This window comes from Panthera leo, chromosome A3, assembly GCF_018350215.1.
Source record: "Panthera leo isolate Ple1 chromosome A3, P.leo_Ple1_pat1.1, whole genome shotgun sequence".
Classification (NCBI taxonomy): domain Eukaryota; kingdom Metazoa; phylum Chordata; class Mammalia; order Carnivora; family Felidae; genus Panthera; species Panthera leo.
In genome coordinates, this window is record NC_056681.1 from 79,217,996 (window position 1) to 79,239,551 (window position 21,556).

Sequence of the window (21,556 nt, forward strand, 5' to 3'; positions counted from 1 at the left end):
CCTGCCCTTGCTTATCCAACCTCTTATCATAACTACTCCTCCCTTACACACTATGTTCCACACCAGTCTGCTTCTACTTTCTTGAATGTCATATTCTTTCCAACTTCAAAGCTAACTTCCCTATGTTCCTTCTACCGGGAATACATTCTTCCAAATACCACCTGATTAGCGGATTCATGATCTTCAAATGCCATCTTTCAGAAAGACCTCACATTTCCTCTCTATCACATTACCTGACAAAGGATTCATCACTATCAGATTCTTTTTTTGATACTTTCTCCAAAAACTCGAATATAAGGAAAATAGGTACTCAAATTTTTGCAAATAAAATGAGAAAAAGTAGAAAGTATAATAAATATTACCAAGAAGCACAATCTTAGAACTCCCAAAAGTTCACACTCCAACTCTAATCAATACATTTTGTTCTCCATCCTCTTAGTGTTCCTTCTGAGGCTGGGACTTAAACTCAAATGTCATCTCTTCTCAAAGAGACCTTCTTTAAAGCCCCTGTTTAAAATTGTGACCCACCCTCTAGAACTCTCAATCCACCTTTGCTCCTCCTTTACTCTGTAATTATCATGACTTTCTGATGAAATATTACCATCTACTTATTTACTTGGTACAGACACCGCAAAAAGAGAAGTCCTTTCTTCTCTGCTATATTCCCAAAGCCTAGAACATAACACTTCGTGTATCTTTGTTGACTGCATACTGTGGAATACCATGTAACCACTGTTAAACTCCTTATATATTCATGTATAAGAAAATAAAAGGTCCAGGGGAGACTGGTTCGCTCAGGGTTTTGAGTTCAAGTCCCATGTTGAGTGTAGATAATACTTAAAATTTTTTAAATCTTTGAAAAAAGAAAAAAAAAGGTCCAACATAAATTGCTTAAGTGTAAACATTAAATATAAGCCTACATGAGCATTAAAAATATTATACACTAAACTGTCAATTTTCTCTAAAGGATGTGAATACAAGGGACTTTAAAACAATATAAATCTACACTATGTTATAAACTATTTAAACATATCATTTTGGTAATGAAGGGAAAAAGATTTTATAAACTTACCTAATAACATAGGTCCTAAAAGGGATAATGTGCTGCATGACAGCAGGGATATGTAGCCATATTCTAATCTATAAAGAAACATAAATATGACATTAATCTATAAAGAATATGTGAAATACATGTCACTGTAATTAATTACAAACAAGAGCATTTAGTATTTTGCTGATGCTAAAACTACATACATTTTATATATTTTGAAAACAATAAACTAAGAAACAGGATTACACACATATTAGGTAAGTAACCTATATATATTTGTTACAGATATACATAAAATCATCCTAAAGACCATAACCTTTTTCTAGGGAGAATCACCTACCTACCCAAGTAATTTCATCTTACTACATGGTACTATATGCTTCTTTGTATGACAGCAACCTAAATACAATAGCACGAAGTTAGCTTTCTAGGGGTGCCTGGGTGGCTCAGGTCATGATGTCACAGTTTTTTAGTTTGAGCCCTGCATCGGGCCCTGTGCTAACAGCTCAGAGCCTGAAGCCTGCTTCAGATTCTGTGTCTCCCTCTCCCTCTGTCCATCCCCTGCTTGCACTCTGTCCCTCTCTGTCTCTCAAAAATAAATAAACGTTAAAAAATTATTTTAATAAATAAATTAGCTTTCTAATAAACTATCTTAGCAGAAAATCCATCCTTCCTTCTTGTCAATATCCATCTATGGGAAATACATTTTAGTCGCACATAATGATTATAACATTTAAGCTCTTACTGTAGATACCCCAATCTAAGATATAATAAATTATAATTTATTTTCTTTTGTCTCCATGATATTCCAAACCATTTCTAAATATGCTTACCTTAGAACTTTATTCTAATAATGGTTCAAGTAGCATAAAAACAAAAATCCTAAGCAAATTATCTAACAACAAGCTATAATACTAAGCCTTAGCAAAGGCAAGGGACACAAATTAAAAACAAATTTGAAAATACAGAATATATGACTCCACTCTAATCAAAGACCATTATGTCAGTTCCATACTAAATGCTATACTGATGGTAAAAGGTTAAAATTTTTCCATCTAGGGGCACCTGGGGGGCTCAGTCAGTTAAGCGTCTGACTCTTGATTTCAGCTCAGGTCATGAACTCATAGTTGTGAGATCAAGCCTGTATCAGTCTCCAAGTTCAGCACGGAGCCTGCTTAAGATTCTCTCTCTCCTGAAGAGAAATAAAAGCAAAAATGAACTACTGGGACCTCATCAAGATAAAAAGCTTCTGCACAGCAAAAGAACCAATCAACACAACTAAAAGGCAACTGATGGAATGGGAGAAGATGTTTATAAATAACATATCGGATAAAAGGTCAGTATCCAAAATTTATAAAGAACTAACCAAACTCAACACCCAAAAAACAAATAATCCAGTGAAAAAATGGGCAGAAGACATGAATAGACAATTTTCCAAAGAAGACATCAAGATGGCAAACAGATACATGAAAAGATGCTCAACATCGCTCATCACCATGGAAATACAAATCAAAACCAGAAATGAGTCGCCACCTTACACAGGTCAGAATGGCTAAAATTAATAACTCAGGACACAACAGATGTTGGCGAGGAAGTAGAGAAGGGGTAACCTTACTGCACTGTTGGTGGGAATGCAAACTGGTGCAATCACTCTGGAAAGCAGTGTGGAGGTTCCTCAAAAAATTAATGATAGAACTACCCTACAACCCAGCAATTGCACTACTAGGAATTTAACCAAAGGATACAAAAATGCTGATTCGAAGGGGCACATGCACCTCAATGTTTACACAAGTGCTATCGACAATAGGCAATTATGGAAAGAGCCCAAATGCCCAATTAAGAAGATGTGGTATATATACAATGGAATACTACTCAGCAATGCAAAAAGAATGAAATCTTGCCATTTGCAACAATGTGGATGGAAATGGAGGGTATTATGCTAAGCAAAATAAGTCAAAGAAAGACAGATATTATTATCTCACCCATGTGGAATTTGAGAAACCTAACAGATGAACACAGGGGAAAGATGAAGCACTGAGTGTCAGATATAAGAGATGAATCACTGGGTTCTACTCCTGAAGCCAAGACTACACTGTATGTTAACTAACTTGAGAATTAAAATTAAAAAAAAAAAAAAAGATTCTCTCTCTCTCTCTCTCTCTCTCTCTCTCCCCCTCTTCCTCTGCCTGTCCCCTGCTTGTGCTCTCGTTCTCAAAAAAAATAATAATAATAATAAATAAAAATAAAAATTCCTTCTAAAACTAGGAGCAATCATGAATGTCTTTAATTCAAATTGACCTGAAGGTCCTGGATAGTACAAAAGTTAAGAAAGTAAATAAAAGTCCTAAGACTAAAACGGAAGAATTAAAACTAAGACTAACTTAACAAAATAGAAGAAAAACAAACAAAAAATTTGATTTACAATTGCACCAAAAACAATAAAATACCTAGGAATAAACTTAACCAAGGAGCTAAAAAACCTTTACTCTGAAAACTACAAAACACTGATGACGGGGCATCTGAGTGGCTCAGTCAGTTTAGCATCTGACTTTGCTCAGGTCACAATCTCACAGTTCATGGGTTCAAGCCCCACAGTGGGCTCTGTGCTGACAGCTCAGAGCCTGGAGACTGCTTCGGATTCAGTGTCTCCTTCTCTCTCTCTGTATGCTGTTCACGCTCTCTCTCTCTCACGAAACATTTTTTAGAAATTAAAAACAAAAAAAACCAATGACAAAAAAATTGAAATGACACAAATAAAAAGATATTCCATGCTCACAGGTAGGAAGAATGAATATTGTTGAAATGTTCATAGGCAATCCACAGATGCTGTTATACTAAAATAACAGCTACATTTTTCACAGAACAATAAATAATTCCAAAATTTGTATAGAACCACAAAAGACCCCAAATAGGCAAAGAAACCTTAAAAAAGAATAACAAAGCTAGAGGTGTCACAATCCCAGATATTAAAATACATTACAAAGTGTAGCAATCAAAACAGTATGACACTGGAACAAAAATACACACATAAATCAATGGAACAGAATTGAGAACCCAGAAAAATACCCACACTTATATGGTCAATTAATCCACAGCAAAAGAAGCAAAAACATACAATGAGGAAAAGTCCCTTCAATAAATGGTAATGGGGAAACTGACAGCTATATGCAAAAGAATGAAATTGGGCCACTTCCTTACACCATACACAAAAATAAATTCAAAATAGGTTAAAGACCTAAATGTGAGACCTGAAACCATAAAGCTCTGAAAAAGAAAACATAGGCAGTAATCTCCTGAACACTGTTCTCAGCAACATTTTTCTGGATATGTTTCCTCAGGCAAAAAAAAAAAAAAAAAAACACGATAGGAAAAATAAACTGCTGTCATTATACGAAAATAAGAAGCTTCTACAAAGGGAAGGAAACAATTCACAAAACTAAAGTGCAACCTATTGAATGGAAGAAGACATTTGTATATGATATACCTGATAAAGGGTTAAAGTCCAAAATATCTAAATAGCTCATACAACACAAAAAATAATCTGATTAAAAATGGGCAAAGGGGGCACCTGGGTGGCTCAGTCAGTTGAGTGTCCAACTTTGGCTCAGGTCATGATCTCATGGTTCATGAGTTTGAGCCCCATGTCGGACTCTATGCTGACAATTCAGAGCCTGGAGCCTGCTTTGGATTCTGTGACTCCTTCTCTCTCTGCCCCTACCCCACTCACTCTTTCTCTCTCAAAAATAAAATCTAAATTAAAAAAAAAATTTTTTTTAAATGGGCAAAGGATCCGAACAGGCATTTCTCCAAAGAAGACCTACAGATGGCCAATAGCCACACGAAAAGATGCTCAACATCACTACTCGTCAGGGAAATGCAAATCAAAACCACGATGAGTTATCACCTTATACTTGTCAGAACAGCTAGAATCAAAAAGATAAGAAATAACATTTGTGACAATGCGGAAAAAGATGAAACGTCATGCATTGTTGGTGGGAATGTAAATTGGTGCAGCCACCATGGAAAACAGTATAGAGGTTCCTCAAAGAATTAATTATATACACATATACATGTACATACCATGAAATATTACTCAGCAACAAAAAATAATGAGATCTTCCCATAAATAACATGAATGGACCTAGAACATTTTATGCTAAATGATAGAAGACAGAAAAATAAAAATATCTTATGATTTCACTTACATGTGAAATCTAAATATCAAAGTAAACCAACTAACAAAAACCAGGAACAGACCCATAAATACAGAGAAATGATGGTTACCAGAGGGGAGAGTGTGGGAGGGTGGGCAAAATGGGGTAAGAGGAGTGGTATATACAGGCTTCCACTTACAGAATGAGTAAGTCACAAGGATAAAAGGAACAGCATAGGGAATATAGTCAATGATATTATATGGCATTGTACGGCGACAGATGGTAGCTATACTTGTGGTGAGCATAGCGTAATATATGGACTTGTCAAATCACTATACTGTACACCTAAAAACTAATGTTATGTTGTATGTCAATTATAGTTCAATTAAAAATAATATTATTACTCTGAGATAATATGATTATGTGAACAGAACAATCCAAAATAACTTTCAGTAAGTGTTTTTAGAATTAAATGGTTTGTCAAGAATGCTGCATAGAAAGTTAATACAAGTAATTAATATACACACATACATACATGTACATACACAACCCATATTATATATAAGCATATGTCAAGAATGCTGCATAGAAAGTTAATACAAGTAATTAATATACACACATACATACATGTACATACACAACCCATATTATATATAAGCATATGTTTTCTGAATTACCAGGAACAAATACTAAATAAAGTTTTCAAAAATATTCTCCTTAAACAAGTATCAAAAAAATTTATGTCTACAAAAAAATCTAATAAAGACATGTAACACCTTGGAGAAGTCTGGGAAGATGATGGGAGTAGGAGGACTCTAAGATCATACAGCCTCACAGATACAACTAGATAACACAGCATATATAACCCAGAAAACAACCAAACACTGGGAGAACAAACTCCACAACTCAAGGTAGGGAAGAGACCAGGAAGGGCAAAGACATGGTCTTCGAGCTAACCATACTGGGGAAGGAGTCAGCACAGAGAAGGACAAAAAACTTTCACACATTTGCCTCTGAAAGGAAGAGAGGCTGAATTTTGGGGGTTCTTAAAACCAGGGTAACTTAATGCCTGGAATTTTAAAACTCAATGGGCTCAGCTAAAGTAGAGCCCAAATGGCATTAGGAAGTAAAGTCCCCACCCTTAAAGAGACAGCACAACAAATAGCCCTGCAGATACAGCACAAAACTAGAAATTTGAAAGACACTGGAAACAGACAGGAGTGGGAGTGATCTGCTCATCTTGGAGCATGGCCAGAGAGACAGTCACCACAAGGAGACCCCTCCAGGAACAGAGGAGCTGGCAAGCACCATTTCCCTCCCCCCACCACCCAGCATACAGGCAGCTGCAGAAACCTGAAATGGGGCCAACAATCATTACCTAACTTACTTGCACCAAGCTGCCTACCACCACCCCACACCCCACATGTTGCTAGACCCACCCTTCCCCATCACATTCCCTTAGTCCCAGTGCTGTAGGCCTCTACCCCAACATACCAGTGCATGTATCTGGCCAACACATCTCCCAATCAGCTGCCCGTTTTGCAGAACCTCAGTTCAAGAGGTAGCTGCAGGGGCAAATGTCATTTCCCACACTTTATTAAAATGTGCCCAGCCCCTATTGAGGACCAAACATCACCACAATACACAAAGACAGCATCTGCAGATAACTGTACTGAAGGAAAAAGAGACCAAGACACAATAGGAGAGCACATGCAACACATATAGGACACACACCTAAAAGGACCAGGCTCTGGAGAATAGGGGACTCTGAACTGCACAGCACTGTAAAGCACTACAAGACCTCTTCTTCATAAGGCTGTTATCACGAAGAGCAAGAGAAAGAACTGACATTGATAACACAGAAAAACAGATACAAGAGATGAGACAAAATGAAGAGACAGAAATATCTCCCAAATGTAATAACAGGACCAAACCACAGAAAGACCAAAGTGAAACAGACTTAAGAAATATGCCTGATACAGAATTTAAAGTAATGATCATAAAGATACTCACTGGACTTGAGAAAAGAGTGGAGGATATCAGTGAGATCCTTAACACAGAGATAAAAAAGAACCAATCAAGAGATCAAGATTAAATTACATTAAATTAAAAATACATTTGATGGAATAAACAGCAGGCTAGAGGAAGCAGAGGAATGAATTAATGACCTGGAAGACAGTAATGGGAACTAAGCTGAGCAAAAAAGAGGAAAGAAAATTATGAAAACTAAATAGACTTAGGGAACGCAGTGACTCCATTAAGTGTTAATAGCATTTGAATTATAGGGATCTCAGAAGAATAAAGAGCAATGGGAGGGGCAGAAAACTCATTTAAAAAATAATGACTGCAAAATTCCCTAATCTGGGGAAGGAAACAGATATCCAAATCCAAGAGGCACAAATTCCCCCCAAAATTCAACCTAAAGATGTCCACACCAAGACACATATTAATTAAAATGGCAGAAAGTAGCAATAAAGAAAAAATGTTTAAACTAGCAAAAGACAGTTACATACAAGGGAAACGCATAAGGTTATCACCAGATTTTTCAGGAGAAACTTTGTAGACAGAAAAGGAGTGACATGATATATTCAAAGTGCTCTGCTATTCAGAATAGGAGAGATAGTTTCTCTAAGAAAAAGTAAAGGGTTTTATGACCATTAAACCAGATCTACAAGAAAGGGGGCTCTTGGAGTAACAAGGAAAGACTGTGAGAAGATGAAAAGTAAAAACAAAAACAAACACAAAAGCAATAAAAATAAGTATTTCCATAAAAACTGGTCAAGGGATTCATAAAATAAAAGGATGGAAAATATTACATCATACACCTAAAACGTTGAGAGAAGAAGAGTAAAAATGGATTTAAACTTAAGCAGAAACTAATAGAATAACGTATGTTAACTAGACTGGGAACCTAAAATTGAAAAAAGTAATAATAATAAAACCATTAAAAAAATAAACTTGGGGCACCTGGTGGCTCAGTTAAGTGTCTGACTCTTGATTTCAGCTCAGGTCATGATCTCACAGTTGTGAGATCAAGCCCTGTGTCAGGCTCCACACTGGGTGTGGAGCTTGCTTAAGATTCTCTCTCTCCCTCTCCCTCTGCCCCACCCCTACTTGCACATGTGCACACTGTCTCTCTAAAAAAATAAATTTAAGTGACCATTAACTTATAGATTGCTATACACAGATGTTACATACAAACTTAATGGGAACCACAAATCAAAAACCAGTAGTAAATATGTAAACAATAAAGTAAAAGGAATCCAGGTATATCACTAAAGCCAACAAACCAGAAAAGAGCACAAGGGAAGAAAGGATCAGAAAAAATCTAGAGAGGGGTGTCTGGGTGGCTCAGATGGTTAAGTGTCCAACTTCAGCTCGGGTCATAATTTCATCGTTCGCAGGTTCAAGCCCTGCGTCAGGCTCTGTGCTGACAGCTCAGAGCCTGGAGCCTGTTTCAGATTCTGTCTCCTTCTCTCTGCACCTCCCCACCGCCATGTACTCTGTCTCTCTCTCAAAAGTAAAGAAAAAAAATTTTTAGAAAGAAATAATCTACAGAAACCACAAAACAAGTAACAAAATGGCAATAAATACATACCTATCAATAATTACTTTGGTTTTTTTTGTTTTTTGTTTTTTGTTTTTAGCAGGGAAACCAAGTTTTATTCCTCACACCTGGACTGTCATTAGTGAACCCCTATGGAGAGTCTCAAGAGTATGAAGAATGTCATAAATTAGTGCAGGTGACCTGTATGCAAAATGGACAGAGGTGTGGAATTACTATAAAAAGAATATTTATCTAATAATTTAGATGTCTTGTTTGAGAATATGTTGGTACATATATATAGATAAATTAGCCAAACCTGAAAGCTTCAGTTCAGCTAATCATTAATTACTTTGAATGTAAATGGATTAAACACTCCAATCAAAAGACCAAACTGATGAAACAGACCAAAAAAATAAAAGACCCATCTATATACAGACTATAAGAGATTCATTTCACACTGAAAGACACCTGGAGATTAAAAGTGAGAGGATGGAGAAACACTTATCATGCAAATGGATGTCAAAAGAAAGCTGAGGTAGAATACTCAGCAAAATAAGACTTTAAAACAAAGACTATAATGAGAGACCAAGACACTATATAATAATAAGGGGGACAATTCAACAAGAGGATATAACAATTGTAAATATTTATGCACCCAACCTGAAAGCACCCAAATACATAAAACAGTTAATAACAAAGGAAACAACTGACAGTAATAGTAGTAGGGGACTTTGACAACCCCTTACTTACATCAATAAATAGATCATCCAAAATAAACAAGCAAACAGTGGCAATGAATGACAAACTGGACATGGACTTAATAGACAAATTCAGAACATTCCACCCTAATACAGAATGAACACTATTTATAAGGGCACATGGAACATTCTCCAAAACAGATCACACATTAGGCCAAAAAAAATCTCAACAAATTCAAAACAATCAAAGTCATACCATGCATCTTTTCTAACAACAATGCTATGAAAACAGAAATCAACCACAAGAAAAAATCTGCAAAGATCACAAATAGAAGGAGTTTAAATAACACGCTACTAAATAACAGGTAAACCAAAAAATAACAAAAGAGATCATAAATTACACAGAAACAAATGAAAATGAAAACACAACAAAATCTTGAAGATGCAGCAAAAGTGGTTCTATGAGGGAAGTATAGAAGGGCAGCCGGCTGGCTCAGTTGGTGGAGCATGCGACTGCTGAGTTCTGGGTTGTGCATTCAAACCCCACGTTGGGTATAGAGATTACTTAAAAACAAAATATTTTAAAATAAAATAAAGTAAGAAGAAAGTATATAACAATACAGGCCTACCTCAAGAAGAATGACTAATCTCAAACAACCTAACTTTACACCTAAAGAAACTAGAAAAACAGACAAAACTTAAACCCAGCCAAAAAAAAAGGAAATAATAAAGATCAGAGCAGAAATAAAGGATACACAAATTTAAAAAAGCAATAGAACAGATCAATGAAATGAAACCAGGAGCTTGTTCCTAGAGAAGATCAACAAAATTAATAAACCCCTAGGGAGACTCATAAAAAAAAGAGAAAACTCAAAGAAAAAAAATCACTAATAAAAGAAGAGAAATAACAATGTTACAGAAATACAAACAACTGTATTTGTACAGTTTGTATAAAACTAAAGAAGGAATAAACAGAAAATTTTAAAAGACCATATACCAACAATGAAGTGAATGAGTAATCAAAAAACTCCCCAAAATCAAAAGTCCATGACCAGATGGCTTCACAAATGAATTCTATGAAACATTTAAATAAGAGTTAATACCTATTCTTCTGGAACTATTCCAAAAAATACAAGCGGGAGGAAAATCTCCAAACACATTCTATGACGCCAATATCACCCTGATACCAAAACCAGACAAAGACACTACCAAAAAAAAGAGAATTATAGGCCAATCTCCCTCATGAATATAGATGCAAAAGTCCTCAAAATTATTGTCAAACCAAATAAATAATACAATAAAAAAATCATACACTGCAATCAAGTGTGATTTATTTCCAGGATGCAAGATGGTTCAATACTCACAAATCAATCAATCTGACACATGAAATCAATCAATGAGAAAGGATAAAAAACATATCATTGTTAAATGGTTTCTCTGCTTCTATTGAAAATTACAACATCCATTCACAATAAAAAACTACAACAAAGCAGGTCTAGAGGGAATATATTATCAACATAATAAAGGTCTTATATGAAAAACTCAGAGCCAGGGCACCTGGGTGGCTCAGTTGGCTGAGCATCCGACATCAGCCCAGGTCATGATCTCACAGTTTGTGAGTTGGAGCCCCGCATCGGGCTTGCTGCTGTTAGTGCAGAGCCCACTTCAGATCTTCCGTTCCCCCCTCTCTCCTTCTCTGTCCTTTCCCCAGTCCTGCTTGTGCTCTTACTCTCAAAAATAAATAAAACATTTAAAAGAAATTAAACAAACAAGCCCAGAGCCAGCATCAGACTCAGTGGTGAAAAACTGAGAATTTTTCCCCTAAGGTCAGAAACAAGACAGGATGTCCATTTTCACTACGTTCATTCAACATAGTAGTAGAAATCCTAGCAACCAAGAGTGCTTGAGTGGCTCAGTCGGTTAAGCGTCCAACTCTTGATTTCGGCTCAGGTCACGATTTCAAGGTTCTTGAGTCCAGCATCAGGCTCTGTGCTAACAGCATGTAGCTGGCCTGAGATTCTCTCTCTTCCCTCTCTTTCCCCCGTTTCCCTGCTCACACACACACTCTCTCTCTCTCAAACTAAACAAACATTAAAAAAGGAAGGGAGGGAGGAAGAGAAAGAAAGGAAGAAAGAAAGAAAGAAAGAAAGAAAGAAAGAAAGGCAGAAAGAAAAAGAAAGAAATCCTAGTAATCAGAGAAGAAAAAGAAAGGTACCCAAATTGGTTAAGGAAGAAGTAAAATTCTATTTGCAGATGACATGATACTACATATACAGAACCCTAAAGGCTCCACAAAAAGGTAACAGAACTGAACAAGAGTTCAATAAAATTGCAAGATACAAAATCAATGTACAGAAACTGACTAAATTTATGTACACTAATAATGAAGCAGCAGAAAGAAAAATTAAGAGAAACAATCCCATCTACAGCTGCACCAAAATTAATAAAATACACCTAGGAATAAACTTAACCTGAAGTGAAAGACCTATACTCCAAAATCTATAAAGCATGGATAAATTCAAGTTAACACAAAATAATGGAAAGACATTCCATGCTCATGGATTCATACTGCCCAAAGAAATCTACACATTTAATACAATTACTATCAAAACACCAATGGCATTTTTCACAGAACTAGAACAATTCCAAAATTTGTATGCACCCACAAAAGACCTCGAATAGCCAAAGCAATCTTGAAAAAGAAAGACAAATCTGGAATTATCACAATTCCAGACTTCAAGTTGTATTACAAAGCAGTAGTAATCAAAACAATACAGTACTGGCACAAAAAGAGACCCACAAATCAATGGAATTGGATAGAAAGCCTAGAAATGAACCCACGATTATAGGGTCAATTAATCTTTGACAAACGAGGAATGAAGATACATTGGGAAAAAAACAGCTCTTCAACAAATGGTGTTGCAAAAACTGGGTAGCTACATGCAAAGGAATGAAACCGGACCACTTTCTTACATCATAAACAAAAATAAACCAGAAAAGGATTAAGGACCTAAATGTGATATCTGAAACCATAAAAATCCTATAAAAGACCACAGGCAGTAATTTCTCAGACATCGGCCATAGCAAAATTTTCCTAGATATGTCTCCTGAGTCAAAGGAAACCAAAGCAAAAATAAACTATTACAACTTCATCAAACTTCTTTGCTGTACAGCAAAGAAACAATCAACAGAACTAAAAAAGGCAAACTTACTGAATGGGAAAAGATATCTGCAAATGACATATCTGATAAAGAGTTAATATCCAGGGGCACCTGGGTGGCTCAGTGGGTTAAGCATTTCAGCTCAGGTCATGATCTCAAGGTTCGTGGGTTCGAGCTCCACATCAGGCTCTGTGCTGACAGGTCAGAGCCTGAAGCCTGCTTTAGATTCTGTGTCTCCCTCTCTCTCTGCCCCTCCTCTGGTCTGTCTCTGTCTCTCTCAAAAATAAACATTAAAAAAAATTAAATTAAAAAGAGTTAATATCCAAAATATGTAAAGAACTTATAGGGGCGCCTGGGTGGCTTAGTCAGTTAAGCATCCATCTTTGGCTCAGGTCATGATCTTTCAGTTCCCAAGTTCAAACTCTGCATTGGGCTCTATGCTGACAGCTCAGAGCTGCAGCCTGCTTCGTGTTCTGTGTCTCCCTCTCTTTCTCTGCTCCTCCCCCACTTGCGCTCTGTCTCTCTCAAAAATAAAAAAACTTAAAAAAAAAAAGAACTTATACAACTCAACACATACATACTACTGGGACCTCATGAAGATAAAAAGCTTCTGCAATGCAAAGGAAACAATCAACAAAACTAAAAGGCAACCAACGGAATGGGAAAAGATATTTGCAAATGACCTATCAGACAAAGGGCTAGTATCCAAAATCTATAAAGAACTCACAAAACTCCACACCCAAAAAACAATCCAGTGAAAAAATAGGCAGAAAACATGAATAGACACTTCTCTAAAGAAGACATCTGGATGGCCAACAGGCACATGAAAAGATGCTCAACGTCACTCATCAGGGAGATTCAAATCAAAACCACAGAGATACCACCTCATGCCAGTCAGAGTGGCTAAAATGAACAAATCAGGAGACTACAGATGCTGGCCAAGATGTGGAGAAACGGGAACCCTCTTGCACTGTTGGTGGGAATGCAAATTGGTGCAGCCGCTCTGGAAAACAGTGTGGAGGTTCCTCAAAAAATTAAAAACAGATCTACCCTAGGACCCAGCAATAGCGCTGCTAGGAATTTACCCAAGGGATACAGAAGTGCTGATGTGTAGGGGCACTTGTACCCTGATGTTTATAGCAGCACTTTCAACAACAGCCAAATTATGGAAACAGCCTAAATGTCCATCAACTGATGAATGGATAAAGAAATTGTGGTTTTTATACACAATGGAATATTACTTGGAAATGAGAAAGAATGAAATATGGCCCTTTGTAGCAACATGGATGGAAATGGAACATGTTATGCTAAGTGAAATAAGTCATACAGAGAAAGACAGATACCATGTTTTCACTCTTATGTGGATCCTGAGAAACTACATAGAAGACCACGGGGGAGGGGAAATAAAAAAAAAAAGTTAGAGAGGGAGAGAGACAAAGCATAAGAGACTCTTAAAAACTGAGAATAAACTGAGGGTTGATGGGGGGTGGGAGGGAGGGGAGTGTGGTGCTGGGAATTGAGGAGGGCACCTATTGGGATGAGCACTGGGTGTTGTATGGAAACCACTCTGACAATAAATTTCATATTAAAACACACACACACACACACACACACACACACACACTTAAAAATGGGCAGAAGAGGGACGCCTGGGTGGTTTAGTTGGTTAAGCGTCTGATTCTGGGTTTCAGCTCAGGTCATCATCTCCTGGTCTGTGAGTTCAAGCCCCAGTTCATGAGTTCGAGCTCACATTGGGCTCAGTGCTAACAGCATGGAGCATGCTTGGGATTCTCTGTCTCCCTCTCTCTCTGTCCCTCCCCCCACCACACACGTGCATGTTCTCTCTCAAAATAAACTTAAAAAATAATAAAAAAAAAATAAAAATTGTTTAAAAAAGGCACATTAATACCTCCACACATAAATACAAAAAATTATAATGAGAGAAATTTAAAACATGCAAATAAAAACACATTTACCATATTTACAGATAAGGAGACTCAATACTGAAGAGATGACAGTTCTCTCCGAATTGATGTATAGATTCATGGCAACCCAAAATGTTTATGTGCAGAGCTTAGGTGTTGATTCCAAATGGAAAGGTCCATGAGGAGACAAAACACTCTTTAAGAATGACAGGGTAAGGTAATGTAATGTACAGCATGGTGACTGTATTAACAATACTGTATTGCATACTTGAAAGTAAGAATAGTTCTTAAAAGTTCTCAGGACAAGAAAAAGAAAATTTGTTAACCATGAATGGTGTTGGATGTTAACTACTTATTGTAGCAAACATTTTGCAATATATACAAATATTATTACATTCTACACCTCAAACTAATATAATGCTATATGTCAATTACACCTAAAAAAAAAAACAAAAACAAAAACAAAAACGTAGAAGAATGACAGGAAAGTAGAATTTGCTTTACTAGATAGCGAGACTTATTATAAAGCTCCAGAAATTAAGATGATGTGATTATGCAAAGAGACTAATGTAATATGCTAGAGATCCCAGACCCATAACACACCTAATTTATAACAAAAATTATACTGGGAAACAAAGAAGAAAGGACAGTCTTTGTTGAATTGCTAGAACCAGTGTTTGTCTATAAGAAAATTAATCTTGACCACCCACACCATACACAAAAATCAACTCCAATCGAGCTGTAATCAAAATGTGAAAGAAAAACAATACAACTTCCAGAATATCAGAAAATAACTTCATGACCTTAGGGTGAGAAAAGACTTTTTCATCCACAAATGAAAACACAACCCTAACAAAAAAGCTTTGATAAATTACAAACCATTAAGATTGAGGAATAATAGCTCTTAACAGACACAGGGGAATGAAAAGCAAACCATAGAGTGGAAGAAGATACTAGCAATATACGTATGTCAGACAAAGGATTTGCATACGAAACATAAGGAATCTTCACACATCTGTAAGGAAAAGCAGACAATGTGATTTTTTAAAACAAGTAAACGACGTGAAAAAGTACTTCTCATAAAATAACCAAACGGTGAATATGCCTATGAAACAGTATTGAATTTCATTACAGGCACACATTGGAGATACTGCAGGTTCAGTTCTAGACCACCACAATAAAGCTAATGTCACAATAAAGCAAGTCAAACTAATTTTTTAGTTTTCCAGTACATATAAAACTTGTGTATATACTATACTGTAGTCTATTAAATGTGAAAAAATATACCTAAAAAAAATGTATAAACCTTAATTAAAATTCTTTGTTAAAAAATACTAACCATCCTATGATGGTTAGTGATTTGTAATCGTTGATCACCATTACAAATATAAAAGTAATGAAAAAGTTTAAAATGTTGTAAGAATTACAAGAATGACATAAAGTAAACCACTTATTGGAAAAAAGGCATCAATAGATTTGCTCAACACAGGTTGCCACAAACCACCCCTTTGTAAAAATCTCAGTATCAAAAAAAAGAAGTTCAATAAAACAAAGTATCTCTGCTTCCACACTTACTGTGCTTCACAGTAACTGACATTTACAACACAGAATAATTATCTTCTTTACAAATGCAGAAAAATGTTATTAAGTCTTATAATACAGAAGAAAGTCAGGCACACTGTAGTAGCACCCTAAGCAAACAATCTTGTAACTAAAAGTCTAAAATGCCAAAAATTTCCCAGTACAAAATCACAGGCAAGGAAAGTAAAATTAACATAAGACTTCTGTTCACAGAAGTAGTAAAGGTCTAAATTTACTTATTTAACTTAAATTAGTTACTTTATACAAATTCCATTTTTATTGTAAGACCTTTTATAAAGGCTTCTGTACCCAATTTTTTTCAAAATATAACCCAGGAAAAAAATTCTTGTACATGCAAGCCACTCAAAACCTGTTTTTCTGGACATAAAACTCATGTTATTAAAGCCATTAATTCCCAAGATTAAAACCAATTCCAAACAATACTTACATTAGATACAACTGTAATAAATGCATGTGCTATAAGAAATGGCAAAGTTTCAGGAGTTCCATATTCAAAGCAATCCTTCATGAGAGAAAGGCCATTTTTCCCACAAAACAAACATACATAACGAAGCAAATGCAATGGTACTTCTACATCCTGAGGGGGGAAAAAAAATTTAAACTCATCAGGAATAATTTTCATTTTATTACCAATATGGAAAAGATACTGACCAAATATAAAAATAAACTCAAAGACCTATATGAATAAAAAACTGAATTTTCCATAAACCTGAGAATAAGAAAAACATAAACACTTACATTCATATCACAGAATGCCCCTAATATGTTGCTTTCTTGGGTTGATATATCCTGATTTAAAAAAACAAAAACAAAGTAAACACAATTAGGTCACCCTACAAGATAATAATCTCTGAAGAAAAAAATACAATTTCTGCATCAAATATACTCAAAAAAAGACAATATTCTATAGATTGAGTTTACACAACATGAAACAGGTTTTTGCAATTGTTTCTCATCATGAATAATGATATTCCTAACTGAAGCTTATATGGTTCAATTCTAATATGTATTTTAACTCTTGTGCAAAGAAATCTTTCTACACTATATACTATATATTGCCTTTTCAATAAAAAATGTCTCCATAAAGAATTGGGATAATTGTCACAAAAATAGATTATAACATTTTAAAACCACGTTAATTTTTACCTAAAAATTCCACAATGTGCTTTGTATACATATGATTTAAACTACTTGATAGCATATTCATTCACTGTTGGCGAGAATATGAACAGGTATGACCTTGTTGGAGGGCAATTTGGCAATATCTACCAACATTTAAAATGCACATTCTCTTTGACCCAGCAATTCATCTTCTGGTTATTTATCCTAACAACTAATAAAAGCAGTGCTAGAAAATGTTTAATGATGCTTACCTGAAATTATTTATAATATCTCAAACTTAGAAACAACTTAAACATCCATCAACTGGATGGCTAAAGTGTGATATAACCATCTAGGGTCTTATACAGCTTTCAAAAATAAGGTGAAATGCCATGAGGGATCTTTTTGGGACGATGGAACTGTTGTAAAAATGCAATGAGGTAATGGTAACACAATTCTGTAAACTTACTAAAACATGTTTAAATTATATATTTTAAGCAATTGATTTTTATGGTAAGTTATTCCTTTAAAAAGCTAAGGTGGGGGGCGCCTGGGTGGCTCAGTCGGTTGGGCTTCCAACTTCGGCTCAGGTCATGATCTCATGGTCTGTGAGTTCGAGCCCCACGTAAGGCTCTGTGCTGACAGCTCAGAACCTGGAGCCTGCTTCGGATTCTGTGTCTCCCTCTCTCTCTGACCCTCCACCATTCATACTCTGTCTCTGTCTCAAAAATAAATAAACGTTAAAAAATTTAAAAAAAAAAAAAAAAAAAAAACTAAGGTGGGTCCACATGTACAGGCATCGAAAGATACTGCCTTGTATTACATTTTTAAAACTTAGGATTTACGAACTTGATCTGATTTTCTTTACTTTTTGTGTGTCTGGAAATAATCTGAATTAATTTCCTAAAAATGGTTTTTCTGAGATGATAGAGAAAGGAGAGGTTCAAGGCTCTTTTAAGTCTATATTTTGTATATTCTGTATTTTTTAGTCACAATGAAAATCTTTCTATCAGAAAGTTTAATACTTTCATCTGAAAAACACTACCAAAGAAACCTGTCATTCATTGCTGTTACCTGCTTGCTTTATGTAAATTCCATTGCTGAAATGAAGTTCGAAAACAACTGATTGAGAGCATCACATAAAACTCTCAGAACATTTCCAACTAATCAAAAACTGTCCTAAGACAGGTCAAAACACCTGTCAAAGCGAGTATACTAAACTTAAATTTATTCCTGAGCTTCTACTAGCAGGGCCACAGGTAAAGGTTTAAATTATTCTCAACAAACCTTCTGTCTTCAACAAGTCCAGAATGTAAGAACACCTGTGGTATTAAAGATTCATGGGCCAGATCAACCATGCTGGAATATTACACTGGAGTCAAGATTTCTGGTGCCTAACATGAACACAGCTAGAAAATGTCCTAACAGAATTCTATTCTGATGTGCAAAACGTCAGCTCTTGGACTTGGTTACTTCTATTTTCACTCCTCAAAAGAACTATTTTATCCTTTCTTGTTTCTACTCTTAATACATGAAGACATTATTCTAAGGTGTCTTTAAAATCTCATCTTTAGTAGTATATAGAGTTAACATAGACCTACAGGTAACAACATTATGAACAATACTAAGAAGCCTCCCTGAAATCCAAATCAACACCAATTTTGTTTCAAAGTTCTAATTTTAGGAGCCCCTGGGTGGCTTAGTCGGTTAAGTGTCCGACTTCAGCTGAGGTCACGATCTCATGGTCCATGGGTTCAAGCCCTGCATCGAGATCTGCAATGACAGTGCACAGCCTGCTTAGTATTCCTCTCTCTACCTCTCTCTCTGCCCCTCCCCAACTCACACTTTCTCTCTCAAAATAAATAAACTTAAAAAAAAAAAAGTTCCAATTTTAAATTGATCCCTAAAAAGGCCTTAAGAAACCTATTAGTTTTTGTCTTTTTAGAGAATCTCTCATGTATTACATAAGATAAAGGCACTCTATTTCTAGAACTACAGAGAGGGACCTATTACTTTAAAAGAGAAAATAAAGAGAAATAAATGAGTAATCAGAAAGTAATTCCTTGGGGCACTTGGGTGGCTCAGTCGGTTGAGCGGCTGACTTCGGCTCAGGTCATGATCTCACGGTCCATGAGTTCGAGCCCCGCGTCGGGCTCTGTGCTGACAGCTCAGAGCCTGGAGCCTGTTTCAGATTCTGTGTCTCCCTCTCTCTGACCCTCCCCCGTTCATGCTCTGTCTCTCTCTGTCTCAAAAATAAATAAACGTTAAAAAAATTAAAAAAAAAAAAAAAGAAAGTAATTCCACATCTAATTAAACAAGGGGGAGCCTAGGTGGCTCGGTCAGGTAACCATCTGACACTTTACTTCGGCTCAGATCATGATATCACAGTTCATGGGACTGAGCCACAGGTCAGGCTCTGAGCCAACAGTAGGAAGCCTGCTTGGGAGTCTCTCTCACTCTATCCCTCCCTACCACAAATGCACTCTCTCAAAATAAACATTAAGAAAAATAAAAATTAAATTAAAAACAAACAAACAAACAAATGCTGCTCCATGACCAAACCACGAAAAACTGAAGGCCAGTGAATTAGGAATAGAATTTTTGCTTACAAAGAAGTCATCAGCGTATCAAATAATCTGCTGTTATGGAAAATTAAGACTACCAATTCTGGAGAGCATACAGTTTACCACCAATGACTAGACCTAATCAAACAAAGCCATACTCTCAAACAGTTCTGCAAAACAGAACACTCTGCTATGATGGAAATATTGTCTACGCTGTCCAATACACTAGCCACGAGCCCCATGTGACTGCTGAGCTTTTAAAATATGTGAAGGAAGGAAGGAAGGAAGGAAGGAAGGAAGGAAGGAAGGAAAGAGAAAGAAAGAAAGAAAGAAAGAAAGAAAGAAAGAAAGGGTAAAAAGAAATATGGTTAGTGTGACTGAAGAACAAATTCAATTTATTTTAATTTTAGTTAACTTAAATAGCCAGATTTGTCTGTTCACTACCATATTGGGCAGTAGAGCTTTAAAGTAAAGAAGCTCAGGAGAGGATAGTGATAAAATGCAATCCAAGAAAGTCTCCATTGGCTTATAATTGCTTGCAAATGAACAAGCAGAGCTTCTATTCGCTTCTACAGAAGTAAGCCATCCACACAGATTGGTGACAAGGAAGATAATGAGTAGAAGACAAACAAGCTATTTGAGTTGTTTAGGATTGTTCCTTGAATGTGAGTACTGTAGATTATTCATCTTTGTATACACAATAAATAGTGCAGTTCCTAGAATAGATGGTCAATGTTTATTTTTTTAATAGTTTGAATAAGGTACATCTGTTTATCAAAATTAGAGACAAATCCAAGCATCTGAATTCTATAAATATAAAACAAAAAAAAGTCATAAATCAGTATGGGATTTAGTTAGTGATGGTTGCACAACTGTAGGAATACACTACAACTTATTAAATTGTATACATTAAAAGGGTGAACTTAAAATACTTAATTTAATTTAATAAAGCATAAATTAAAAAGTCAGTGGAAAGCGGCAAGAGAAAACCCAACCAGATTCAGAAATCTGGAACATAGTGTATATATTTAAGTCTATCTAATCATATCTCACATATTTAACAAGGGTAGTGTTTCTCTTCTTTTCTCTACTTTTTATACTCATTTCACTTTACTTAGGAAAAAAACTTAGAATACTAGGGCAACACCTCACAGAATTACACATAATGATTCAGAATTAAGAAAAGAATGCAACAGCTCCTTGTCCCCATCCCCAAAAAGTTTAACCTCAATTAAATATACCTATTTCTAATTACTACATCTTTTAAAATATTATCGACTTTGATAAGAAGAAAAGCAGGATATAGACAGGAAGGGATGGGGAGAAGGAGGGGCTCCAAGTTCCTATTTTATTCACTACTGGCAAGATAGCAATAGCTGCAGAGATTAGTCTGAAGTAATGTGAGAAGCAGTGTAGCAGGGTAAGACCTGAATTCTTTGTTTTTTGTTTTTTTAATTTTATTTTAGAGAGAGACAGCATGAGTGGGTGAGAAGAACAAAGAGAGAGAATTTTAAGTAGTCTCATGCTCAACACACAGCCAAACACAAGGCTCAATCTCACAACCGTGTGATGAGGACGACCTTAGCCGAAATCAAGACTCGGATGCTTAAGTTGACTGAGCCACCCAGGCACCCCAGAATAAGACCTGAATCCCACAATTCTCAGCAATATACGTTGCAAACCTGACCAAAACTTTTAACCCGTGTAAGCCAATTCCCTTTATATAAAATCAGGTTGTTGACAGTTTTCTAAA

General features: G+C 35.9%; 1 protein-coding gene across 3 annotated transcripts in view; it reads right to left on the reverse strand.

The window, feature by feature from the left end:
- The window catches only part of USP34 (ubiquitin specific peptidase 34), a 248,353-nt gene that overhangs the window by 169,875 nt on the left and 56,922 nt on the right, over window positions 1-21,556 (reverse strand). For 2 of the 3 annotated variants that reach the window (XM_042932359.1, XM_042932358.1), the window contains exons 4-6: window positions 16,877-16,927; window positions 16,566-16,715; window positions 1,073-1,140 (exon numbers count right to left, since the gene is read on the reverse strand). In XM_042932359.1, the coding sequence (XP_042788293.1) occupies window positions 1,073-1,140; window positions 16,566-16,715; window positions 16,877-16,927 (269 nt within the window). Of the gene's footprint in view, window positions 1-1,072; window positions 1,141-8,803; window positions 8,981-16,565; window positions 16,716-16,876; window positions 16,928-21,556 lie in introns of those variants that run through there. The other variant, XM_042932360.1, reaches the window with a different exon arrangement.